Below are 20,014 nucleotides of genomic sequence, written 5' to 3'. Positions count from 1 at the left end.
TTGCAGTGTCGTTACTAGCAGTATCCTCACTGTGAAGAATGATAGCTCTTGTACCTATCTCATGTGTATATGTATATGTTTCCAGGTAGATAAGCAGCAAATTTGGTAGCCGTTTTAATTTTATTAAATTAAATTTATTTAATTAATGCAGCAATTCAGAAAAAAAAAAAAAGTTTATGTACATTGAAAGTTGCTTTCTAATGCACTTTACCAACTGAATAAAAAAACCCCTTTACATTGCAAATGCTGTGGATTTCTTATGGTTGTTAAGCAGTGCTCTGATCCCTTGCATGGCTTTCAGCATCTGTAAAATATGAAAGGGGAAGACTTGGGGAAAAACTGTCAGTGTCCAGCAACTGTTGACTTTCAGCCAGATTGAGATGAGATGGTAGATGGCTTCCTATTTGTGTTGAAAACCTTCTTTTTTTGTAGGGGCAGGAAATTCTAACTCATAATACTTCTAAGCTGCAACTCCAGACCCATTGGAAGTAATCATATATTGGCACAGATAACTACATTGAAACTTGCAGCTTTTGATTAAAGTAATCCGTAAGAGTTTTTGAGGGCTCATGTGTGATAATATTATGTGACTGTATAAATACATTTATTTTCATATTTTTAGGAAAGCTAAATGCTTGCCTGCAGCTGTTTGATCAAAGTAGAGAATATAAATGTTTGTCTTACTATTGTAGTGGTAGTGTACAATGTGAAACTCGTGATGTTTGAGAGAGACTTGCACATGCTGTAAAATAATAGCTATTGAGTATTTCAAGTCACCCATATTAGTTCACGAGGAGCCGAAGCACAAAGAGTGAAGTTTAATGCTTGAATTTTGATATTTCTTTTTCTCAAAACTGATCAGACTTTAAATCCCAGCCTGAACCATCTCCAGTTCTGAGCCAGCTCACCCAGCGACAACAACAACAAACACAGGCAGTTCCTGTTCCTCCTCCTGGGCTGGAGTCCTCCTCTTCCCAGATAAAACTCCGAGAGCCATCGTCTGTAAACACCTCTACAGCTGTTAGCAAAATCTTACAGCTTCCTACTCTCTCTATGGATAACCAGGCAGTAACTACCCATCAAACCCACCAGAAACAGATAAAACCACCAAAACGGAGGATGACTCCAGCATCCAAGGTAGGTAACTGCATCGTGGCTTGCTCTTAATAAAAGTGAAAACATAGGAAGGCTGGGAATAGTGTGGCCAGCAGGGCCAGGGTAGTGATCATCCCCCTGTACGGGGCATTGGTGAGGCTGCACCTTGAATCCTGTTGTTTAGTTCTGGGCCCCTCATAACACTGAGGTGCTGAAGCGGGTCTAGAGAAGGACAGTGGAGCTGGTGAAGTGTCTGGAGCACAAGTGTGATGAGGAACGGCTGAGGGACCTGAGAGGGTTTAGTCTGGAGAAGAGAAGGCTCATGGGAGACCTTATCACCCTGTACAGCTGCCTCACAGGAGGTTGTAGTGAGGTGAGATTTTGTCTCTTCTCCCAGGTAATGAGTGGTAGGACAAGAGAAAATGGTATCAAGCTGTGCCAGGGGAGGTTTAGATTGGTTATTAGGAAAAATTTCTTCACTGAAAAGGTCGTCAAGCACAGCAGCAGGCTTCCCAGGAAAGTGGTGGTCACCATCCCTGAAGATAATTAGATGTGTAGATTTGGTGCTTAGGGACATGGTTTAGTGGTGGCCTTAGCAGTGTTTAGTTAATAAGTTGGACTCGATGATCTTAAATGTCTTTTCCAACCACAATTCCATGATTCTATTCTATATAGAAGTTGCAAAGGAGAAGGATTGCAAAGCCCATGGTATGTTTTTTGTTCATAAAGTAAAAAATTCCATGCCGTGTAGTTTCTAGGTCCAAAATATTATCTTTTCCAAGTACATATCTGATTGCTCTATGTGGAAAATGACTGTTGCTGAGTGATTCTGTGTTAATTTAGCGTGACCAACAAGGTGAATGTTGGCTGAAGAAGGGTGGACACCTATGACACTCTGATATTGTAGAATAGTGTGACTCCAAATCAGGGCACAGAATCAGTGCATTAATTTCAGGTTATAAGAATTTAGTTAGTTTATGTGATATACACTGGGGTGTCATTGCAGATCTAGTTAGCAGTGAAGGCAGAGGCAGTACTGAAGAAGCCTGTAATTAAGGGAGGAGAGGGACTGGTATCTCTAGTATAGATAGTTCATGCAAAGGAATTATGTTGGCTTTTTTTTTTTTAATTATTCTTCTTTTTTTTTTCCCTCTTTTAAGATTCCTGCCTCTGCAGTTGAGATGCCTGGATCAGCGGATGTGACAGGGTTAAATGTCCAGTTTGGAGCTTTGGAGTTTGGATCAGAGCCTGCACTCCCAGAGTTTGGATCAGCTTCAAGCAGTGAGAATAACAGCCAGGCAACCAACAATAGCTTGTATTCAAAATCTCTAAAGTATGTCTGAGTTTCCCTCCTGCATTCTTACAGGTCTTCTTTAGGGAGCCAGGTTTGTGCCAGAAATAATCAAGGCACACTTACCATGTAATGGGAGAAGGCAATATGATGGTTTGAAAGGCTGTTTTCTATGGATGGTATCCTAAAAGGAGAGATTCCTTTTTGAATGGCAAATCAAAATCTCCCTGGATGTGGTCAGTGTGAAGCTGGAGAGGACATGAATGTAAATAACATTATAATAAGCTGTCCTTTATAGAATTACTTTCTCAATTTTAATTGTCTTGATTTTCAAATTTGTTTGAGGATTTGTTCCTTACAACCCCGATTTTTCTGCTTTTGATCCAAGAGACATGACCCTTTTACCATATGTGTGTTAATAGATTGATGATGAGAAAAGAATCCAGGCTTTCACTATGTCGAAGCTCTTACTGAGATGCTAAAATAGGCAATGATAAATGTCAGAGTACTAGTAACCCATTTGTTTCTTCCTTATTAATTCAAACATTGGCTTCAGTAAAATGCTTCATGAAGTTAATTCAGTAATACTAGTAAAAATGATCTTTCACATGAATATCTAGTTTTATAAATTATTTAATCTGTTTAGAAAAGTAAAATACTCCTGCATGTTTTAGAGAATTTTTTCCTCTTTGCATAGTTCATTTTTTCAGGTATTAGAATTCTATTACAAAGGAGACTGGGACTACCAGACTTTATGGATATACTTGTTTTAGAAAGAGAGATTATGGTCATTGATTTATCCTTTGAGAAGGTGGAAATAACATTACTGAAAAGTGCTTGTGTATAAACTCTTATTTTGGTTAGGCTGGCAGAAGGAAGATGAATGGTACTGAGTGCAGCTGATGGTTTTGAAGCAGTGACTACCGGGGATGAAACCAAATTTTTTTTCATTATTAGATTTTTCTAGTGTAAATTGCACAGATTTGACTGCATGTGTACGGTAGTTGTAGGTAACTGTACAGGAGCTGATATTTTCATGAAGGTGTTTGAGATGTCATTTACCAAGATGATAAATAATTTTTACTTTTTCCAGTGATCCTTTGAATACCTCTTTGCCAATATCCAATACAGTACAGGAGTCCACCTACACAACCTCCGCCATCACCTCTTCCAGTCTGACCTGCTCGTCCCAGAGCACTACCCCAGTAACAACTTCCTCCTATGACCAGACTTCTGTGCATAGTAGGATAGCATACCAAAGCTCCATGGCTCCGTCTGAATCAACCCCTGTTGCAGTTACGGTGAGTGAATTTCAGAAATAAGACCCTGAAAAGGATATTCTTATCTCTTGGACTTGTATTACCCTGCTGTGTTAATACTTCTAGCCAAACCAAGTGGTATTTTTCATTCCCAGGCCCGCTTGGCTTTTTTTTTGCTTTTCCTGTTGGATAGCCATTTTTGGCCATACTGCATTTGGGATATAGGAACCCCTGATTTTATGAGTTTTGACATCTTAAATTATTGTTTGACCTTTCTTTCTTAGTAACATTTAACATTCTACTTGAGTTTGGTTCCCTCAAACTTGGCTTTTTTTTTTTTTTTTCTATTTTTATTTTTATTTATTTATTTATTTTTTTAAATAAAAGGAACTATCTCTGTATGTAAATATTTGCCATGGTATTTTTCTATGAATTGACAGTTTTTATCCAAAGGTATATTATTTATTAGATTGATATGGCATCTAGCCATATAAAATCCCGAACTATTTGTGGCCCCTCCAGTGTTGCTCTTCTGTAGGATTTAAACACCACTGGGAATTAGTTTCATGTTTTATTTCAAAAAGCATAGGGAAGGTCTAACCTATGACAGAGAGGATCTCTCCTGGGGGATTCAAAAGCACCTACTATCTTTGTATATGGAATATAGGTTTGTTTTAAGAGAATTTATTAAATGTTAAAGGAACTTGTCAGAGTTTGTAAGTTTATTTACTTCTGGCCTTTGTTATGTAATGGCTCAGTCACACTTGTCTTCTGCACTAGCTCGTATGTACTGGTGAGGATCAAGCATAGACTATCCACTTCTGTACTCCAGCGTTACCCAAAAACCAACTGGTGCTTCTCAAGTCTTATCTTTCAATGGAAAAAAATTGGCGTCTCTGTGTAACTTGGATAGTTAAAATTGTGAGTTGCATTAGATCAAAAGCACAACCATTTCCTATATGTTAATGCAATTCTTTCTTTCATATCGATGTGAACCTGAAGTTTATGTTTTATACAGTACATGGGAAGGTCTCCTGCTGATGGGTGTAGTATGGGCAGTGTATGGGATTCTGTGTGTTCAGGGCACCTTGCACTTCAGACAACTATTATGTGGTTTTGTTGAAGGCAGTATAACATATAATTTCCTGCCTTTTTTGTCTTTCAATTTACAATGAATATAGAAATTTGCATGAAGCATGTTCGATGTGTGATTCAGTCTGAAGATTTAGTATGCTTCTAAGATGATTTATTGATTTCTTCTTTGTTTACAGAATGGGCACAGCGGTGTTAGAACACAGGCAACTCTTGACAGTAAGTTTACAAAGCTTGGTTGCACAAAGGACCTTCTGATCTTTCCTTATTACTTTCTGAGCACACAACTGTAGCAGTGACATCTGGTTTAAGGTTTTCTGTTGTTCTCCAGACTAATTCTTGGCTGACACATTTGAGTTTCTTTTGTGCTTGCACACAGTACAGTGCTATTAGCAGCCCTAATAAATCTACAAACCTAAGCAGTCTTAGAATTAAAGAAGCTGCTTTGCTGCTGCTTTTCCTTTTAAATTTACCTGCCAAAATTATTTAATATAAAATGAAAAATTAATATTTAATTTCTTAGCAATTCCTCCAGTTCTCAGTTGGGAAGTTGCAAGTAGCATTTAGCTGTAATGAAACAGTCACAATCTTTGAGTGCACCTCTCAGTGAGTATAGTGCTACTTATGCCCTGTAACGCATCCATGGGGAGTAAGGGTGACTAACGTGCTCTGTCTGCCAGGTAGCTTGCTGTCTTGCACTGAAGTAACAACACTACAGTACTGGCTGTGATACACGCATAACTGTTACCTTCATTTTGGTCTGTTTCTAATATGGTATTTTACTTGTAGCACTCCTACAGCTCTCTTCCTGAAGTTAAAATAATTAAAGTGTAGTATTTCCTTTTCTGACCTGTATGTGCTGCTCTATGGAAGTTTTCAAGGGCAGCAGTCTGAATAAACATATTTTAGTATACCAATACTTCAGTTTCAGGTTTGTCCTCCTCTTAAGCATCTCTTCAGGTAGGTCATTAGTGGGGTAGCCTTTTTTATACTTCTGAGTAGAAAGAAGCTGAGTATTCAGACCTGTAAACAGTGTTAGTGCCAAGTTCAATTTAAATGAGCAGGAAGAGTATATATGCCCGAAGAGTTACCACTTAAAAAGTTGTTATATATAAAAACAACTTTTCAAGTGGAAAACTTTCCTACTCTTGTGTACAGAATTAATAAACAATTTATAAAATTCACTACAGGACTTGTCATTTTGCTATGAAAAAAAAAATGATAATTCCTGGTATTTTTGTAGTTATTCTGTGATGGCTTTCTTAGTCCCTTTTTCTATGCCAGTTTTCTGTTGAAAAAACTTTCGTGGTTTTTTTTTCTGTATCTCAAGCACATAAACAGGAATCAGTCTTCTTCCATGTATTTATTTCATTCATCTAAATCAATCAGTTTCCTTCTCTGTTGTCAGTTACTCTCATGCTTACTGCTGTGGCAAGGACCTTTTGATTTCTGTTTGTTCTGGCTGAGTGACCAAATCCAGCAACCTGACCTGGATCATTTAGCCAGAACTATAACATGAACAATCTGGGTAGAGGACCTTCCAAGCATATGTTTGACTTCTCTTTGACTGTTCTAAAACTGTCTTCATGTGTACTGCTGGTTGGTGATCCACTGGGTAGTGGTCTCTGGTGTGCTGTGGAAGCATGGCCCTGCAGAAGGCAGGGCTCAGCTCTCTTTCTGGGTTTTTTTTGATGGGTGAGTGCCTTTGAATCTTTGAACTTTGTATTGTTTTCGCAGGACAAGATGCAAATGTAGAAACTGGCAGTTAATGTTGTGCTATAAAGTTATTCAGTGTCTTATTACAGTATAGTGATCCTTTGGAAAGGCACACCTGGGGTAAACAAATTTTACTCTGTTTAGCCAAAAATGTAATATTGAAGCTAAACACTTTTTGATATCTATGTCAAATCAAGTAAGTCAGTATTTGACAACTCTTTAGCCATTAAAAGTCCTTAATGCTGTGCTCAGTTTTGGCCTTATATTGTAGCTGGTTGTATTCTACTGCATTACACATTTAGCTGAGTACTCCAAATGGATAAGTGCGTTTTTACTACAGGGATATGGGTGTTGATCATCAAAGGTGCTGTGTAGGTTGCAATGAAGAAGCAGAGGTATAGGTAAAAGCAGATTTTTGAAAAGCTGAAATTACTTTGGTTTACAGAACCAAATCCAAGGTATTTTAGAATGAGAATTGACTTGTGAGCAAAAGCTAGTAATCCTGATAGTGGGAGATGAAGTGCAGAAGACTGTAGTTTACTACAGGTGTAGCAGTGAAAATTACAAATCTATTGTAGGCGAAGAGCTTAAAGCAATAGAAGCAATAGCTCTGTTGCTGTTTGAATTTTCTTTTAATAGCCAGATTGCTTGATGCTGGTACTTAAGGGTCAGGTTTTTGTAAACCAAGAGGAGAATACTATTGTGTTCCTGAATCCATGCTGGGATGTCAGGTATGCTAGAGTTTGTCTCTTAATGCCTTTTTTTTTAATTTGTTACAGCTACTTCATCAGTTCCAGCGCCTAAGACAGAGCCTCCTCCCTCACTACCTTCTGCTGGTTCTCTGCCTAGTGTGGTATCCACCACTGCCTCGCTTTTGCCTTCAGCATCGCAGCATGTGGCAACATTGCCCAGCTTGCCCCAGTCTGGTGATTTGGCCAGCTGCTCACTTTCCCAGTTAAGCAGGTACAGGAGGAGTTGTGATAAGCTGAAAGGATTTCTGTTCTGGGGAAAGAACAGACATAAAGTGTGATTGTGTATGGGGGCTGTCAGACACTAGAGTCCCATTTTTCTGACATTAACTAGGAGCGAGATCTAGGAGAGACCAGGATGTTTCTGGTTTCAAAGCATCAGCTTTGGGCTGCTTTTCAGTGATAGAACAACACCTGCTGCCCTCAAGTTTTTGTGGTATATAAACAACTTTGTGTTTCAAGGGGCTCTTCCTTCAGTCATGCCAGCTAAATTGATTCCCCCCGTTTGCTTTTCCTACTTTGTCCACAGTTCCAAAATGCTGTTTGTTTAGTGTCGTATGTTTGGAATCATTCCATACCAGTTTACTTCCTGGTTAATTTTGAAATTTTGTAGTTTCATTTATATTTGTATTTCTTAAAATTAAAACCCAGAAATAATTCCACAGCTAACGTTTGTGGGTGGGTTTGTTTGTTTTTCTAAGACATTTCCTTAAGACATTTTGAAATACCAGATTGGTGTTCCTGGAAGTGCATCTAGCACAGCCTATCTCATTTGCAGTATCCATCTGATTTACCTCAGTACTTGTTACATGAGCTTCATCCTCAGGCAGGTGACATCCTGAGGATGTACTGGTTGAGCTGTATTTTTAATACCTTCATAGTGTATTTGTTAATGTAAGAAACTAATTAGGTAGGGTAACAAGGGTTTTTTTCCTGTTTCACAGCTAGGACATTGTTGATTCTCTTTCAGTACACTAGTGTTTTCTACGTAATAAAATGCTAAATATGTCAAATAACAAGAATTATTCCATTCACATTAACATCATGTACCCACATTTGTTTGCTGAAAAGCTGTAAACATTGGTAGAAATCTTAAATGGAGGGGTGATGCTTTTGGGCATATAACAAGTGCTGCCTGAGGTGGTGTCATTGTAATTCTTGCAGATGGGAAGCAGTTTTAGAGAATGGCAGTAGCATTAGTCTATGAAACTGCCGAGATCTATTCTGGTCCCACACCTCAAAAAGCAGCCAGAAGTGTTTGCCCTTAAATTAGGGCATATACTTTAGCCTGCAGCTTTGTTACAAAAACTGATGTATTTTCTTGTGGCTATTTCCATAGAGAATACTTAAGTATTTGTTATGGTTAGGATTTTCATGCCTCTGATTCCACATGAGGAGGAGTTTCTTGAGCACCAAATCATATATATTTTTTATGGCTTTGGTTTGCCTTTGTTCAGAATTCATTATATTTATTCCATACTGTACATTAAGTTATGTTCTTGACCTCTAATGTTAAGTGTAAGTTTTATCAGGGTAAATGTTTTATTTTTAATTGCAGTCACCTTTCAGGGAGACACTTAAAAGGCCTTGGGATTACAGATGAATGCTGGTGGTGCCAGAAGCTCACAGGCTTGCTCAGATAGGGGAAAAAAATGTGGTACTAAAGATTTGAATGGTTGAACTAACCTTATGCGGGTTAAAATGTGAGAAAAAACATAATAAAACAAAACACTGTCTCACCTAATTAACACCTATGCCCTGTGGCAGGCAGCAGCAGGTGCTCAGGAAAAGAATGAGACACAAACTTTGTGTTCTGTGTACCTTCTGGTTTTGGATTTTAAGTGTCTTGGTGTTGCTGCTATATAATTTCTGAAGCAACTGTTGTTTTTCTAAAAATATAGTGAATTGATAAATACAAATTATTGGTGTTTCAGATGTTTCTTGTTTATAATATTTGTCTCTGTTCTTCAACTACATTTTTTTTTTAAAAGTAGTAGGATATTAATTTAAAGGAAAAAATGTCTGTAGGGGTGTGTATATATGCACAATTTTCTCTAATATCCTGCGGTGTGTTTATGTATACACGCATCTACAATTTTTGTTCTTTTAACTAATATCCTACTACCTACTTTATGTTTATGCATAAATTTATGTTCATCTATATAAAAATATATATTAAAAACAGTTCTAGAAAAAAAAAATTTTGTAATCCTTTGCAATTTTTTTATAGCTCCCTTTCCAATCATCAGAGCAGCCTCTCCCCTGCCTCAGTGTTGTCTTCAGGCGCATCACATGTGGTAAGACCTATTTGGATTTCAACGGATGTTTGGCATGTGATCGGTTTATCTAATTATTAAGACCCTGTCTCTTAAGGTTCATTTTGTCCCACTACCCTCGGAACCAAAGCAAGAGCCTTATCTCAGGGAAGAAGGACTGCCAGCCCTCTAGTGGTAAAAAAGTCTTTACCACTTGTAATTTGTATTAGGTCAGGAATGGCTGTTACAGACTTGCCAGTTACACAACTGCAGATGAAAACTTCGTGCCAGCAAGGGGGAATGAAACAAAGAAAGAATTTCTTGCAGCAAATACACTGGGGAGGGGAAATAAATCTTTAGAAGTGGCTGTCTGCTCCAAAAATGTGGACCGTTTTTGTCTAGCCATCTGCACTCCAGAGGTTAGCTGGCAAAATGCAGGTGGTGGCATGATACATGTCATGACAAATGTCTCGTGATGATTTTGAGTTTACCATGTGGCATTGTTGTCACCTGTGTATTTAATGCATTTGTTTCACATGGTAGTGAACACAGTGCTATAGATGAGGTTCCACAAACAAAACAGAAACACGGCCTTGTTCTGTGATGGGATACTTCTGTACAATTCCAGTTGGGGTCTGCAGATAGCTTGTTACTTTTCTTTATGCCTGTATTTTGGTTTGTAATGTTCCCTCCCTGTAACTTGAGTATGTAACTTGAAAGTTCACACTTAATCAAACATCCTTTCTGTTGTCAAGAGTTATTTTGGCTTCTGTGTGTTGATGACACGGTTTTGCAAGTGTGATCAGCTTACAGTTGAGGCATTCTGAGGTGCTGGATTTAAAAGAGAAACTCTTTTATCCTCATTTGTTCCTGCAGTACATCTGCTCTGACCTTGTTTACTACACTGACTCTGTGTGGGGCACTGCAGTTTTAATCTTCTAAATTCCACAAGTGCATTTGAAAACAAATACTGTCTTTTGAAAGAATATAGGAGTTTATTTGTCATAACAAGTACTAGCTTAAAGGAGTGTACAAGCGAAGGGCAAGAAATGGTGCGATGGAGTTTGAGTTACTATGGAATAATTTTGCGATGATGTAGTGATTTGAATTTAACACTAATAATTTCCTTTGAATACTTAAAATCACAAGCATGCAACTGAGTTGCTTCCTTGGTATATGGATAATGCTTATGTTTTGCATGTGCTGCTACTACTGTAAAGATTGTTGGGGTTTTTTTGATGGTTGTTCATCACCTCAACGTCTTCCACTGTGGTTTATTTGCTCTGTGCTTGTCATTCTTTTTGTCTCCTTTCTAGCACACTAGTGTTGAAAACACAGCTTCGCTCCAGCCTTCAACAACCTTTTCAACTGTTTCAACCTCAGCCACTAGCACCACCTCTTCAGTTGTCAGCATGGCAAGCAGTATGAACACTACAAACAGCCTTGGCCTGAGCGTTTCCAGTGTGTCCATACCAACTGCTACCACACGGGCAGCTCCCTTAGTGTCTTCAGGTTCGCAATATTAACAGATCACGTGGATAGACAGAGGACTTCAGTCGGCAGGGCTGTCAGTTGAGCGTCTCACCAGCCATAACTACGCTGAGAAATCCACACTCGCAACTAGCATTTTCAGCATGCTTAATTTGCTGGCTTATAAAATAAAGTTGTCTGGTTCTGTGTATTTGAAATATTTCTTAGGGTGTTATGTGGCATTTATATAGCACATTCCATCCCCAAAGAGTTTGATAAGTAGATGCCAGTGCAGTTCTAACTTTGGAAATTCTGGTCTAAGAGATTCACACAGTTTGTATTACAGGTTGTGATCAGCTTTTGGCTGGGAGTTCACCTTAGGTTTGATTTCAGTCTTCTCTGTGACTTGAATTCATTTGCCAGTATCAATATATACTGCAGTGTTCTCATTATCATATGCCTTATGCCTACTGCCCCATGTACGGAAAGGAAAAAAGTGTCGGTGTCTGGGTCATTCCACAGCAAATAGCACTTCAGAAAAAGGGCCCACAGAGAGAGAAAGGTGGGGAGGCCTCTTGCACTGAAGTCGAAGCAATGATAAATTCTCTTTTGCTTCTCTGTAGCAACTTGAACTGCTAAATGGAAATACTGTGGAGGGAAGTGAATGATTCAGATATCAAGATCAAACTTACTTACAGAAGGATTTCTCATTTCTCGTTCCCATACTTTGTAAATGAAGTGTTATGACTTTCCAAAGTGCCTTTTTTATTTTTTCATTGCCTGCTTCCTAGCACTGCTTCATGGAGGCAACAGCAACTGTTTCAGTGGTCTTGTTGCTATTCTCAGTTGCAGTAAGTCACCCCTGCAAAGTACGCTGACAACATTTAGTGCTTTCCAGTCTGCTGCTGGTGGTAGGGGGGAATGTGTTGACAGAGCAGAAAATGAGAGAATTTGCTCTCTTAGATTGAGAACAATGCCTGAATTTTGCTTTCAGGAAAGCAGTGAGGAAGGAAGAAGTTTCTGTAATTCTTGTAATCCCCTTGGAGAAAGTGAATGGCAGAATGAGACTCTTCTGTGCTGGGACTGCTTTCAGTTCTAAGTTGACTGTACTTTTCCTTCCTTGAGGCATGGTTAAACTCTTCAGCCTATTTTGAGTGTTTTCATCAACCAGCCCAAAATTATTCTGCTTAGTTCTGCTAAGCTATCACAGTGCAGCCACCAGGGCTTGTGAGCGATTTTGTCTCAATGCCTTATCTTCCCTAGAGGCTTGTTAAAGTATCTGTGTTTTGATTCTGCAGGCAAAGCTCCCCCAAACCTGCCCCAAGGTGTACCACCCTTATTGCATAACCAGTATATTGTGGGACCTGGAGGACTTCTGCCTGCCTACCCAGTAAGCAATTTAATTGTTCTGTCCTTGACTGCTTAATTCTTAGTGCAAGTGAGCCCTCCAGACCTGCTGCTGCCTACGCCAAGGCATTAATGGTGGCACATGTTGCACCTGGAATTCCTGTTCCAAATGCTGAAGGATGTATGAATTATATTCGGGGGGGAGTAGTTACTGTTGATAGTTAACTGCAGAAGTGTTTGTACAGACCTGATTGGCTGCTCTTGAAGCTTAATGTGCATGTTGCTATGCTTTTCAGTGCTATCAGTTTTTAGGCTGTTTTAGTAGAATTATACTCGTTCAGGTTTGTGATACTGGAATAGATTTACTATAGTAATGGTTGAAATGTTCCATGTGTCCTGTCTGCCATGCTTTGAATGATTGCATGTAGCTGCTTGATGTCTGACCAGGATCAACACATTTTTGGTTATCTTATTTTGAATCGGAAACTTCATCTTTCTGTATCACACTGAATACAAGGGGATACCATAGGTTGCTCTGTGGTCTAGTCATAAAATAACAATTACTCCTATTCTCTGCTGCAATCATTACTTCTAAGAAGGTTGATGCTCTTACTCCCAAATCTGAATGCCCTGTAGATTTTTCATGTGTTGATGAAAGATGCATCTATAGAAACAGTGTTGAAGGTAGGACAGTCAGACTCTCCTCAGAGGACTGCTCTCAGCAAGAAACATCAGAGTGACAAGCCATTTTAAGCACAGCTGTACCAGCCTTAAAATGCTACAGCACACTGTGATGGCACAATACAGTGTATAGCTGTATACCTTTAAAATAGACTGGGCCTAAGTCAAACTCCTGTTTAAAGCCCCAAACTGGTCAGAGAAAAGTATTATAATGGTGTTGTATTTTTATCTGTCTTTAAGCAGATTTATGGTTATGATGATCTCCAGATGCTTCAATCCAGGCTGCCAATGGTAAGTAAATGACATCATTTATTTACATTTAAACAAGTTGTCTTCAGTGTTGATCAATTGTGTTCAGTTTGTTGAACACAAACTGGTTCATTTAGTGGTGGTTAAGACCTTATCCTTATGTTTTATGTCATGTTTTCTTAAATATCCACAAACAGTTTCTCTGGGTGGTACAAATTGATACAGAGCAACTGTTGCATCGTGCTTTTGTCATCTGCAAATTCTGGAAACAGCAAGTATGGTCTGTGCTGTTGAGTGGAGAAATTTTCTATTGTTGTAGCAGCAGTATGAGGTCTTCTCAAATCTAGTTGAAATCTGGGTGTGAATGTTTAGTTTTGCAAAGAAGTAAGGTTGAACACCAAGTACACAAATTGATAACCAGTAGGTGCTTCTGGTGTTGGAGGTGCTCATAGGTGGAGATCTTTGTGTATGTATCCTGGCAATAAATGCAGGTGAGCTGCAGGAGGGAGAGTATAGGAAGTTTTCTTCCTTACCAGAGCCAGAATGTAAATGACATGTTACAGACACTGAGCTCCCAGACAGATTGACAAAAGGTCCTCAGCCTAGGTTGCAGAAAGGTTAAGAATTTTGTTTTCAGGAAAGTGAGACAGGAATCTTGGGAGAGAAAATTAAGTAGTATGTAACTGAGAAGTCACAAGATAAAATGATGAAGTTGGGGGGGGGCTACGAAAATGAAGCAATAAGCCGTGATCTGGAAAAGAAGTATCACTGGATGAATGTGATAATTAAAGGTCCAAAGCCAGTAACAGGTCTTTCATGTGGAGTCTGGGAACAGCCAGAGTTTGATAGTCAAAGATGAGCACAGGGATGTTGCAGAAAAACCCTGTCTACGTGCACATCCTGAATTAAAAAAATAAAGCCATACACATTGCTGAAGATAGCCAATGAGGCATGATCCTTGAAAGAACTGTAAGCTGAAATGAATGGCAGCAGTAGAAAAACCTTGCCTTGCAACCAAAACACACATGGTTACGTTGGTAGGATCTTTTCTAGGGTTGCTGTTCACTTTCATCAGCGTGCACTTCACAGATGTTTCCTCATTTTCTGTTGCTCTCTGGGCAGGAGTGCTTTACTCCACGTAGGAGGACCACAGAGTCATGCAGGAGCTGGAGCTGAGCATGACTTTTAATGGAAATTTAAATTCCAAGAGGCCAGCAGCTGAAAATTATTGATGTTCTATATCTGTAGGGAGAGCAAATGGAAATAAATAAATTAATGGGTAATGCATAATCTAAAATAAAAAGACCAAAGCACCAGAAGAAAGATTCTTAATGTTTTCACTAAGAGAGTAAGGATTAACTAGAGAAAATGGTAGGATGCATGCTGTTGGTGTGGCTGTATAACACTAAGTACTACAATATCTGGAAAGAAAGTGCAGGGAGGATGGTGCCACAGTCTTTTCAGTGGTGCCCATCAACAGGACAAGGAGCAAGGGTCATAAAACAAAAAAAAAAGAAGTTTCAACACAAGAGAAGGAAGACCTTCTTTATGCTGAGGGTTGTAGACCAGTGTAACAGGCTGCCCAGGGGGGTTGTGGAGTCTCCTCTGGAGACATTCCAAACTTGCCTGGATGCATCCGTGTGTAACCTGCTTTAGGTGTCCGTGCCTTGTCAGGGCATTGGACTGGGTGATCTGCAGAGATCCCTTCCCACCGTACTGATTCCGGGATTCTGTGGGTTCTGCAAGCTTTTGGAGCAGGGAAAGGCATGTGTGGTGCTGGTGGTGGTGTGAGGGCATTGTCGGGGTGGGAAGCCACGGTGATGTCGGGCAGTGTTGTGTTGTTGCTTGCGGTGCTTGGGGTGCTGGAAGATGCAGGATGATGTGGCGTTGCCAGGTGCCATCAGTGCAGGAGGCAGGGCCATGGATGGTGGATGGCTATGGCTGGGCCCTTGTGCGTGTTGCCCTGCAAGAGTTGGTGGTGCAGAGCGGTTGTCAAGCAGCGCAGCGAGAGAGTCGTTGTGACAGACGGGTGAGGAGGCCGGAGTAGCCGGACGTGGCCTAATCCAAGGGCTCTGTGCCGTGCCTGTGCTTCCTAGAGGCACGGCATGGCTTGGGCTGGGTTGGGAGTGACTTGGACGGTTTTCTGTGTTCCAGCCGCCCAGCACTGAGCAGAGCCACCTTCCACCAGACGAGGTGTCTCTGAGCCATGAGCAGCCCGAGCTGGAATGTTTCCAGGGATGGGGCATCTCCCATTTCTCTGAGCAAGCTGTTGGAGTTTCTTAGCACCGTCATGGTAAATAGTCTCATCCTTGTAGCTCGCCTGAATGTCGGCTCTTGTTAGCGTCAAAGCCTTGCTCCTTGTGCGATGGCGACAGGCCCGAGTGGAAGGCCTGTCCCCACGGTTCTTGGAAGCCCCTTAAAGGCCGCTGGACCTTCTCTCTGGAGTCTTCTCTTGTGCACCCGCCCAACTGTCTGGGCCTTTCCTGCTCAGAGATGTGTTCCAAGCCCGTGGTGGTGTTTGTGCTCCTGCCCCGGGAGCGGCAGCAGGGTTCCGTGCCTTGCGTGTAGTGAGCAGACCAGAGGCGGTGATCGTCTTTGGGTCTGAAGTGGGCTGGGTGGTGGAAAACATTGAGGATGCAAATGTGGGGGAATTGCTCGTGCAGAGGCTGGCTGAACTGTGTCAGAGGCTTTGCAAAGAGGTGTTGGGAAGTGCCTCTTTGGAGAGGTGGCAAGTGCAAGTGCGGGCATGGGGTGTGCCGATCCCTGTTTGGAGCAGGGCTTGGAGGGGGTGTTGGGGAGAAGTGGCTTCCCCGCGGCCGACGGAGAGGTTGGTGCGCTTGTGAGAAGAGAGGCGGCGGGAGCGTTTTGTCAAGAGGTCTTTATTTGGTGTGAATAAATAGGTGAATAAATAGGTGGCAGCGTGTGCCAATAAATAGAGCAGTTGTGTCGGGGAGCAGCGGCCGCAGGAGGCGCGGGCCCGGGGCGGCTCTGTCCGCGGCTGTTGCGGAGGATGCTGGAGGCCCGAGGTGGGTGTGTGCGGGCGCTGCCCCCGTGGTGCTGGTGTCGGGGCGGTGCGGGAGCGTGGGGTCACTGGGCTAATTGGGCACGGTGCGGGTGAGGTTGTGCAGGTGCTGGAAGCAGAGGCGAGCTTCGAGGCGGACGTGGTCCCAGGCGCAGGCGCTGTGGTTGTGGGTGCGCAGGAAGTCCTGGATGTGTCGGAAGTATTTGTTGATGGTGAGCAGCGGGTTGCGGGGCCCTTGTTCCGGGAAGAGCGTGGCGTTGTCCGGCAGGCAGTGGTGGAGGCGCTGGATGCGGTGCTGGAGGCTGTTGAGGAGCTGGTGCCGTGGCTCGCTGTGCCAGTGCTGGGGGGTGCTGGGGCTGCTGAGGGTGTGGAAGAGGTGCTGGAGGATGCGGAGGGCGGCGGCGGCGGCTTGCTGGGGGTGGCTGATGTGCAGGAGGGTGTCGGGGAAGAGGGGCGCCTGCTGGTGGTGGCAGGGCGGTGTGGGGCTGGGAGCCATGGCCTGGAGGAGCTGGAGGCTGCGCCAGGGGAAGGTGGCATCGCGGGCAGTGCGGTGGTGGCAGGCGAGGCCGGTGGCGAGAGCCGTGAGGAGGAGCAGGAGCGCCGGGGCGCCGCGGCCCAAGCGGGGCTGTGGGGTTGCGGGCGCAGGCATGGTGGGGCTGCGTGTGGTGCCTGTGGGGCGCTGGGCAGGAGCGTGCTCCGTCTTGGTGGTGGTGCGGGTGTGCGCTGTGCTGGGGGTTCTGCCGGGTGGCAGCTTTATGTGGTGCCACCGCGGCTTCCCCTTCCTCGCTTTCCGCTTGCGGCCAGTTGCCGGTTGTGGTTTCCAGTTTGGGCTGGGGTCCGTGCTGCTGCTGGGGAAGAGCCTTTTCTAGGGTGGCTGTGGGTGGGGAAGTCCTTGGCCGTGCTTTGTGGTTGTGTTTTGGTTGGTGCCGGTTATGGCAGGGGTTTTGGTGTATTGGTTTGTGGAGATGGGAAAGCTCGGGGGCAGGCACATGTGGGGCGCCTGTGCTGCTGGTGAGTTTTCCTTGTGCTTTCTGCCTTTTCTCTGTGTCTCTTTCTCTTTCCAGTTGTGGTGTGCTGGATTTTCCTTCCTGCCCACCTTCCTTTTCTTTCTGTTGGGCTGTAGTAGTGGTTGTGGCGTTCTGCTTTTGGTATTGTTTTTTGTGTGATTACATCATTGTATGAGTATGATGGCATCATTGGTTATTCTCTTTTTGGGTAAGTTGTGCCATTTCTTTGTTTCTCTCTGTTTTTTGTTTTTATCACTGTTTGTGCATCATTTCTATCTTCTGTTAAATGTTTTTTTTCAGTGATCTCTTTTTCTCTGGAAGTCCTAAGTGCCTTCTTGTGCTGAGGATAGGTATCAGAGGTGGTTGCTGGCCTTGTGAGCTGACAGGCCTTTTGTGCTCAAAGGCCCTTGTTGAGGGATGGGGCTGCTACGAGTGCTCTGGGTAACCTGTGACATTGTCTCACCACCTTCGTGGTGAAGAATTTCTTGAGGTGGAAAAGAGGAGAATCCAACTGGGAGAAAAAACAAGAGCATTGTCACTGTATGCAGAGGTAGAACGACGAAGGCCAAGGTGCACTTGGAACTGAGCCTTGCAAAAGACATAAGGACAACAAGAGGAGCTTCTTCGTGTATATCAGCAGGGAAAGCAAGATAAGTATAATGTCGGGCCGATGGTGAATCAATGGGTGTCCTGGTTCCAGAAGACACAGGAAAGGTTGAATTACTGAATGCCTTCTTTTCCTCAGTCTTCATCCCTACGGACGGCCCTCAGGAGTCCGTGACCTTGGAGGTTAGAGATGAAGGCCAGAGAAAGTAAGATTTAGCCGCCTGGTTGTAGAGAGTTAGGTTAGTGACAGACGGGACAGACGCAACACCCATAAACCCATGGGCCCTGATGAGATGCAGCCTAAGGTGCCGAGGGAGCTGGCAGATGTTGTTGTTCTGCTGCCTTCATCATCCTTGGGTAAACATGGAGAATGGGAGAGGTGTCCGAGGAGTGAAGGAAGGCCAATGTCACTCCATCATCAGAAAGGGAAAAGAAGAGGACCAAGGAAACCATCAGCCAGTCATTCTCATCTCCGTCCCTGGAAAGGTGATGGAATAGGACATTCTGGTGGTCAGACCCAAGCACGTTAAAGAAGTTCCTGAGGAGTAGTCAGCGTGGATTCACCAAGGATAAATCTTGCTTAGACAAACTAAAAGGCTTTTCCAATGACATGGCATGATGGGTTGACGGGGGGAGAGCAGAGCATGTTATGAGAATTTACTTCCACAAGCCTTTTGACAATGTCTCCAATAAAACCCTCATAGGTGAATTTAGGAAGTGTGGATTAAATGAATGGACAGTGAGATGGGCTGAGGACTGTGTGGATGGCAGAGCTGAGAGCATTGTGATCAACAGAGTAGAACGCAGTTGGAGGACTGCAGTCAGTGGTGTTTCTCAGGGACCAATACTGGATCTGGTCTAATTCAACTTTTTAATGAGTGCTATGGGTGAAGGGCTAGAGAGACAGCTCAGCAAGTTTGTGGCTGATAGGAAGCTGGTGGCAGTGGCTGATGCATCTGAAAGGCTGTGCTGGCATTCAGTAGTATCTGCATAGGCTGCAGAACTGGGCAGACAGAAACGTACAGGTTTCACAGGACAAGTGAAAGGCACTGCATCTTGAGGTTCACCAGAGACCAAGCAGAGGTTGGTGCGCTTGTGAGAGGAGAGGCGGCGGGAGCGTTTTGTCAAGAGGTCTTTATTTGGTGTGAATAAATAGGTGAATAAATAGGTGGCAGCGTGTGCCAATAAATAGAGCAGTTGTGTCGGGGAGCAGCGGCCGCAGGAGGCGCGGGGCCGGGGCGGCTCTGTCCGCGGCTGTTGCGGAGGATGCTGGAGGCCCGAGGTGGGTGTGTGCGGGCGCTGCCCCCGTGGTGCTGGTGTCGGGGCGGTGCGGGAGCGTGGGGTCGCTGGGCTAATTGGGCACGGTGCGGGTGAGGTTGTGCAGGTGCTGGAAGCAGAGGCGAGCTTCGAGGCGGACGTGGTCCCAGGCGCAGGCGCTGTGGTTGTGGGTGCGCAGGAAGTCCTGGATGTGTCGGAAGTATTTGTTGATGGTGAGCAGCGGGTTGCGGGGCCCTTGTTCCGGGAAGAGCGTGGCGTTGTCCGGCAGGCAGTGGTGGAGGCGCTGGATGCGGTGCTGGAGGCTGTTGAGGAGCTGGTGCCGTGGCTCGCTGTGCCAGTGCTGGGGGGTGCTGGGGCTGCTGAGGGTGTGGAAGAGGTGCTGGAGGATGCGGAGGGCGGCGGCTTGCTGGGGGTGGCTGATGTGCAGGAGGGTGTCGGGGAAGAGGGGCGCCTGCTGGTGGTGGCAGGGCGGTGTGGGGCTGGGAGCCATGGCCTGGAGGAGCTGGAGGCTGCGCCAGGGGAAGGTGGCATCGCGGGCAGTGCGGTGGTGGCAGGCGAGGCCGGTGGCGAGAGCCGTGAGGAGGAGCAGGAGCGCCGGGGCGCCGCGGCCCAAGCGGGGCTGTGGGGTTGCGGGCGCAGGCATGGTGGGGCTGCGTGTGGTGCCTGTGGGGCGCTGGGCAGGAGCGTGCTCCGTCTTGGTGGTGGTGCGGGTGTGCGCTGTGCTGGGGGTTCTGCCGGGTGGCAGCTTTATGTGGTGCCACCGCGGCTTCCCCTTCCTCGCTTTCCGCTTGCGGCCAGTTGCCGGTTGTGGTTTCCAGTTTTGGCTGGGGTCTGTGCCGCTGCTGGGGAAGAGCCTTTTCTGGGGTGGCTGTGGGCGGGGAAGTCCTTGGCCGTGCT

General features: G+C 44.1%; 2 protein-coding genes and 1 pseudogene across 4 annotated transcripts in view; 1 reads left to right on the top strand and 2 right to left on the bottom strand.

Moving 5' to 3' along the window:
- UBAP2 (ubiquitin associated protein 2) overlaps positions 1–20,014 on the top strand; it is a 145,559-nt gene that overhangs the window by 42,100 nt on the left and 83,445 nt on the right. The window contains exons 12-20 of one of the 2 annotated variants that reach the window (XM_080636803.1): positions 863–1,137; positions 2,256–2,428; positions 3,480–3,687; positions 4,917–4,956; positions 7,233–7,416; positions 9,433–9,499; positions 10,774–10,969; positions 12,226–12,317; positions 13,196–13,246. In XM_080636803.1, the coding sequence (XP_080492929.1) occupies positions 863–1,137; positions 2,256–2,428; positions 3,480–3,687; positions 4,917–4,956; positions 7,233–7,416; positions 9,433–9,499; positions 10,774–10,969; positions 12,226–12,317; positions 13,196–13,246 (1,286 nt within the window). The remainder of the gene's footprint in view (positions 1–862; positions 1,138–2,255; positions 2,429–3,479; positions 3,688–4,916; positions 4,957–7,232; positions 7,417–9,432; positions 9,500–10,773; positions 10,970–12,225; positions 12,318–13,195; positions 13,247–20,014) is intronic. The other variant, XM_080636804.1, reaches the window with a different exon arrangement.
- Positions 16,300–16,875, bottom strand: LOC308231665 (interferon-like; the record flags this gene model as incomplete). Its single annotated transcript, XM_080637328.1, has 1 exon — positions 16,300–16,875. One exon carries the CDS (start codon positions 16,873–16,875, stop codon positions 16,300–16,302), a length of 576 nt encoding a protein of 191 aa, XP_080493454.1.
- On the bottom strand, positions 19,191–19,760 carry LOC308231664 (interferon pseudogene; annotated as a pseudogene). The gene has a single exon. The product of its transcript is annotated as an interferon pseudogene (transcript).

This window comes from Psittacula echo (genome assembly GCF_963264785.1).
Source record: "Psittacula echo genome assembly, chromosome: Z".
Classification (NCBI taxonomy): domain Eukaryota; kingdom Metazoa; phylum Chordata; class Aves; order Psittaciformes; family Psittacidae; genus Psittacula; species Psittacula echo.
Note: the sequence above shows the minus strand (reverse complement) of the source record. Positions and strands in the feature narration are given on the sequence as shown.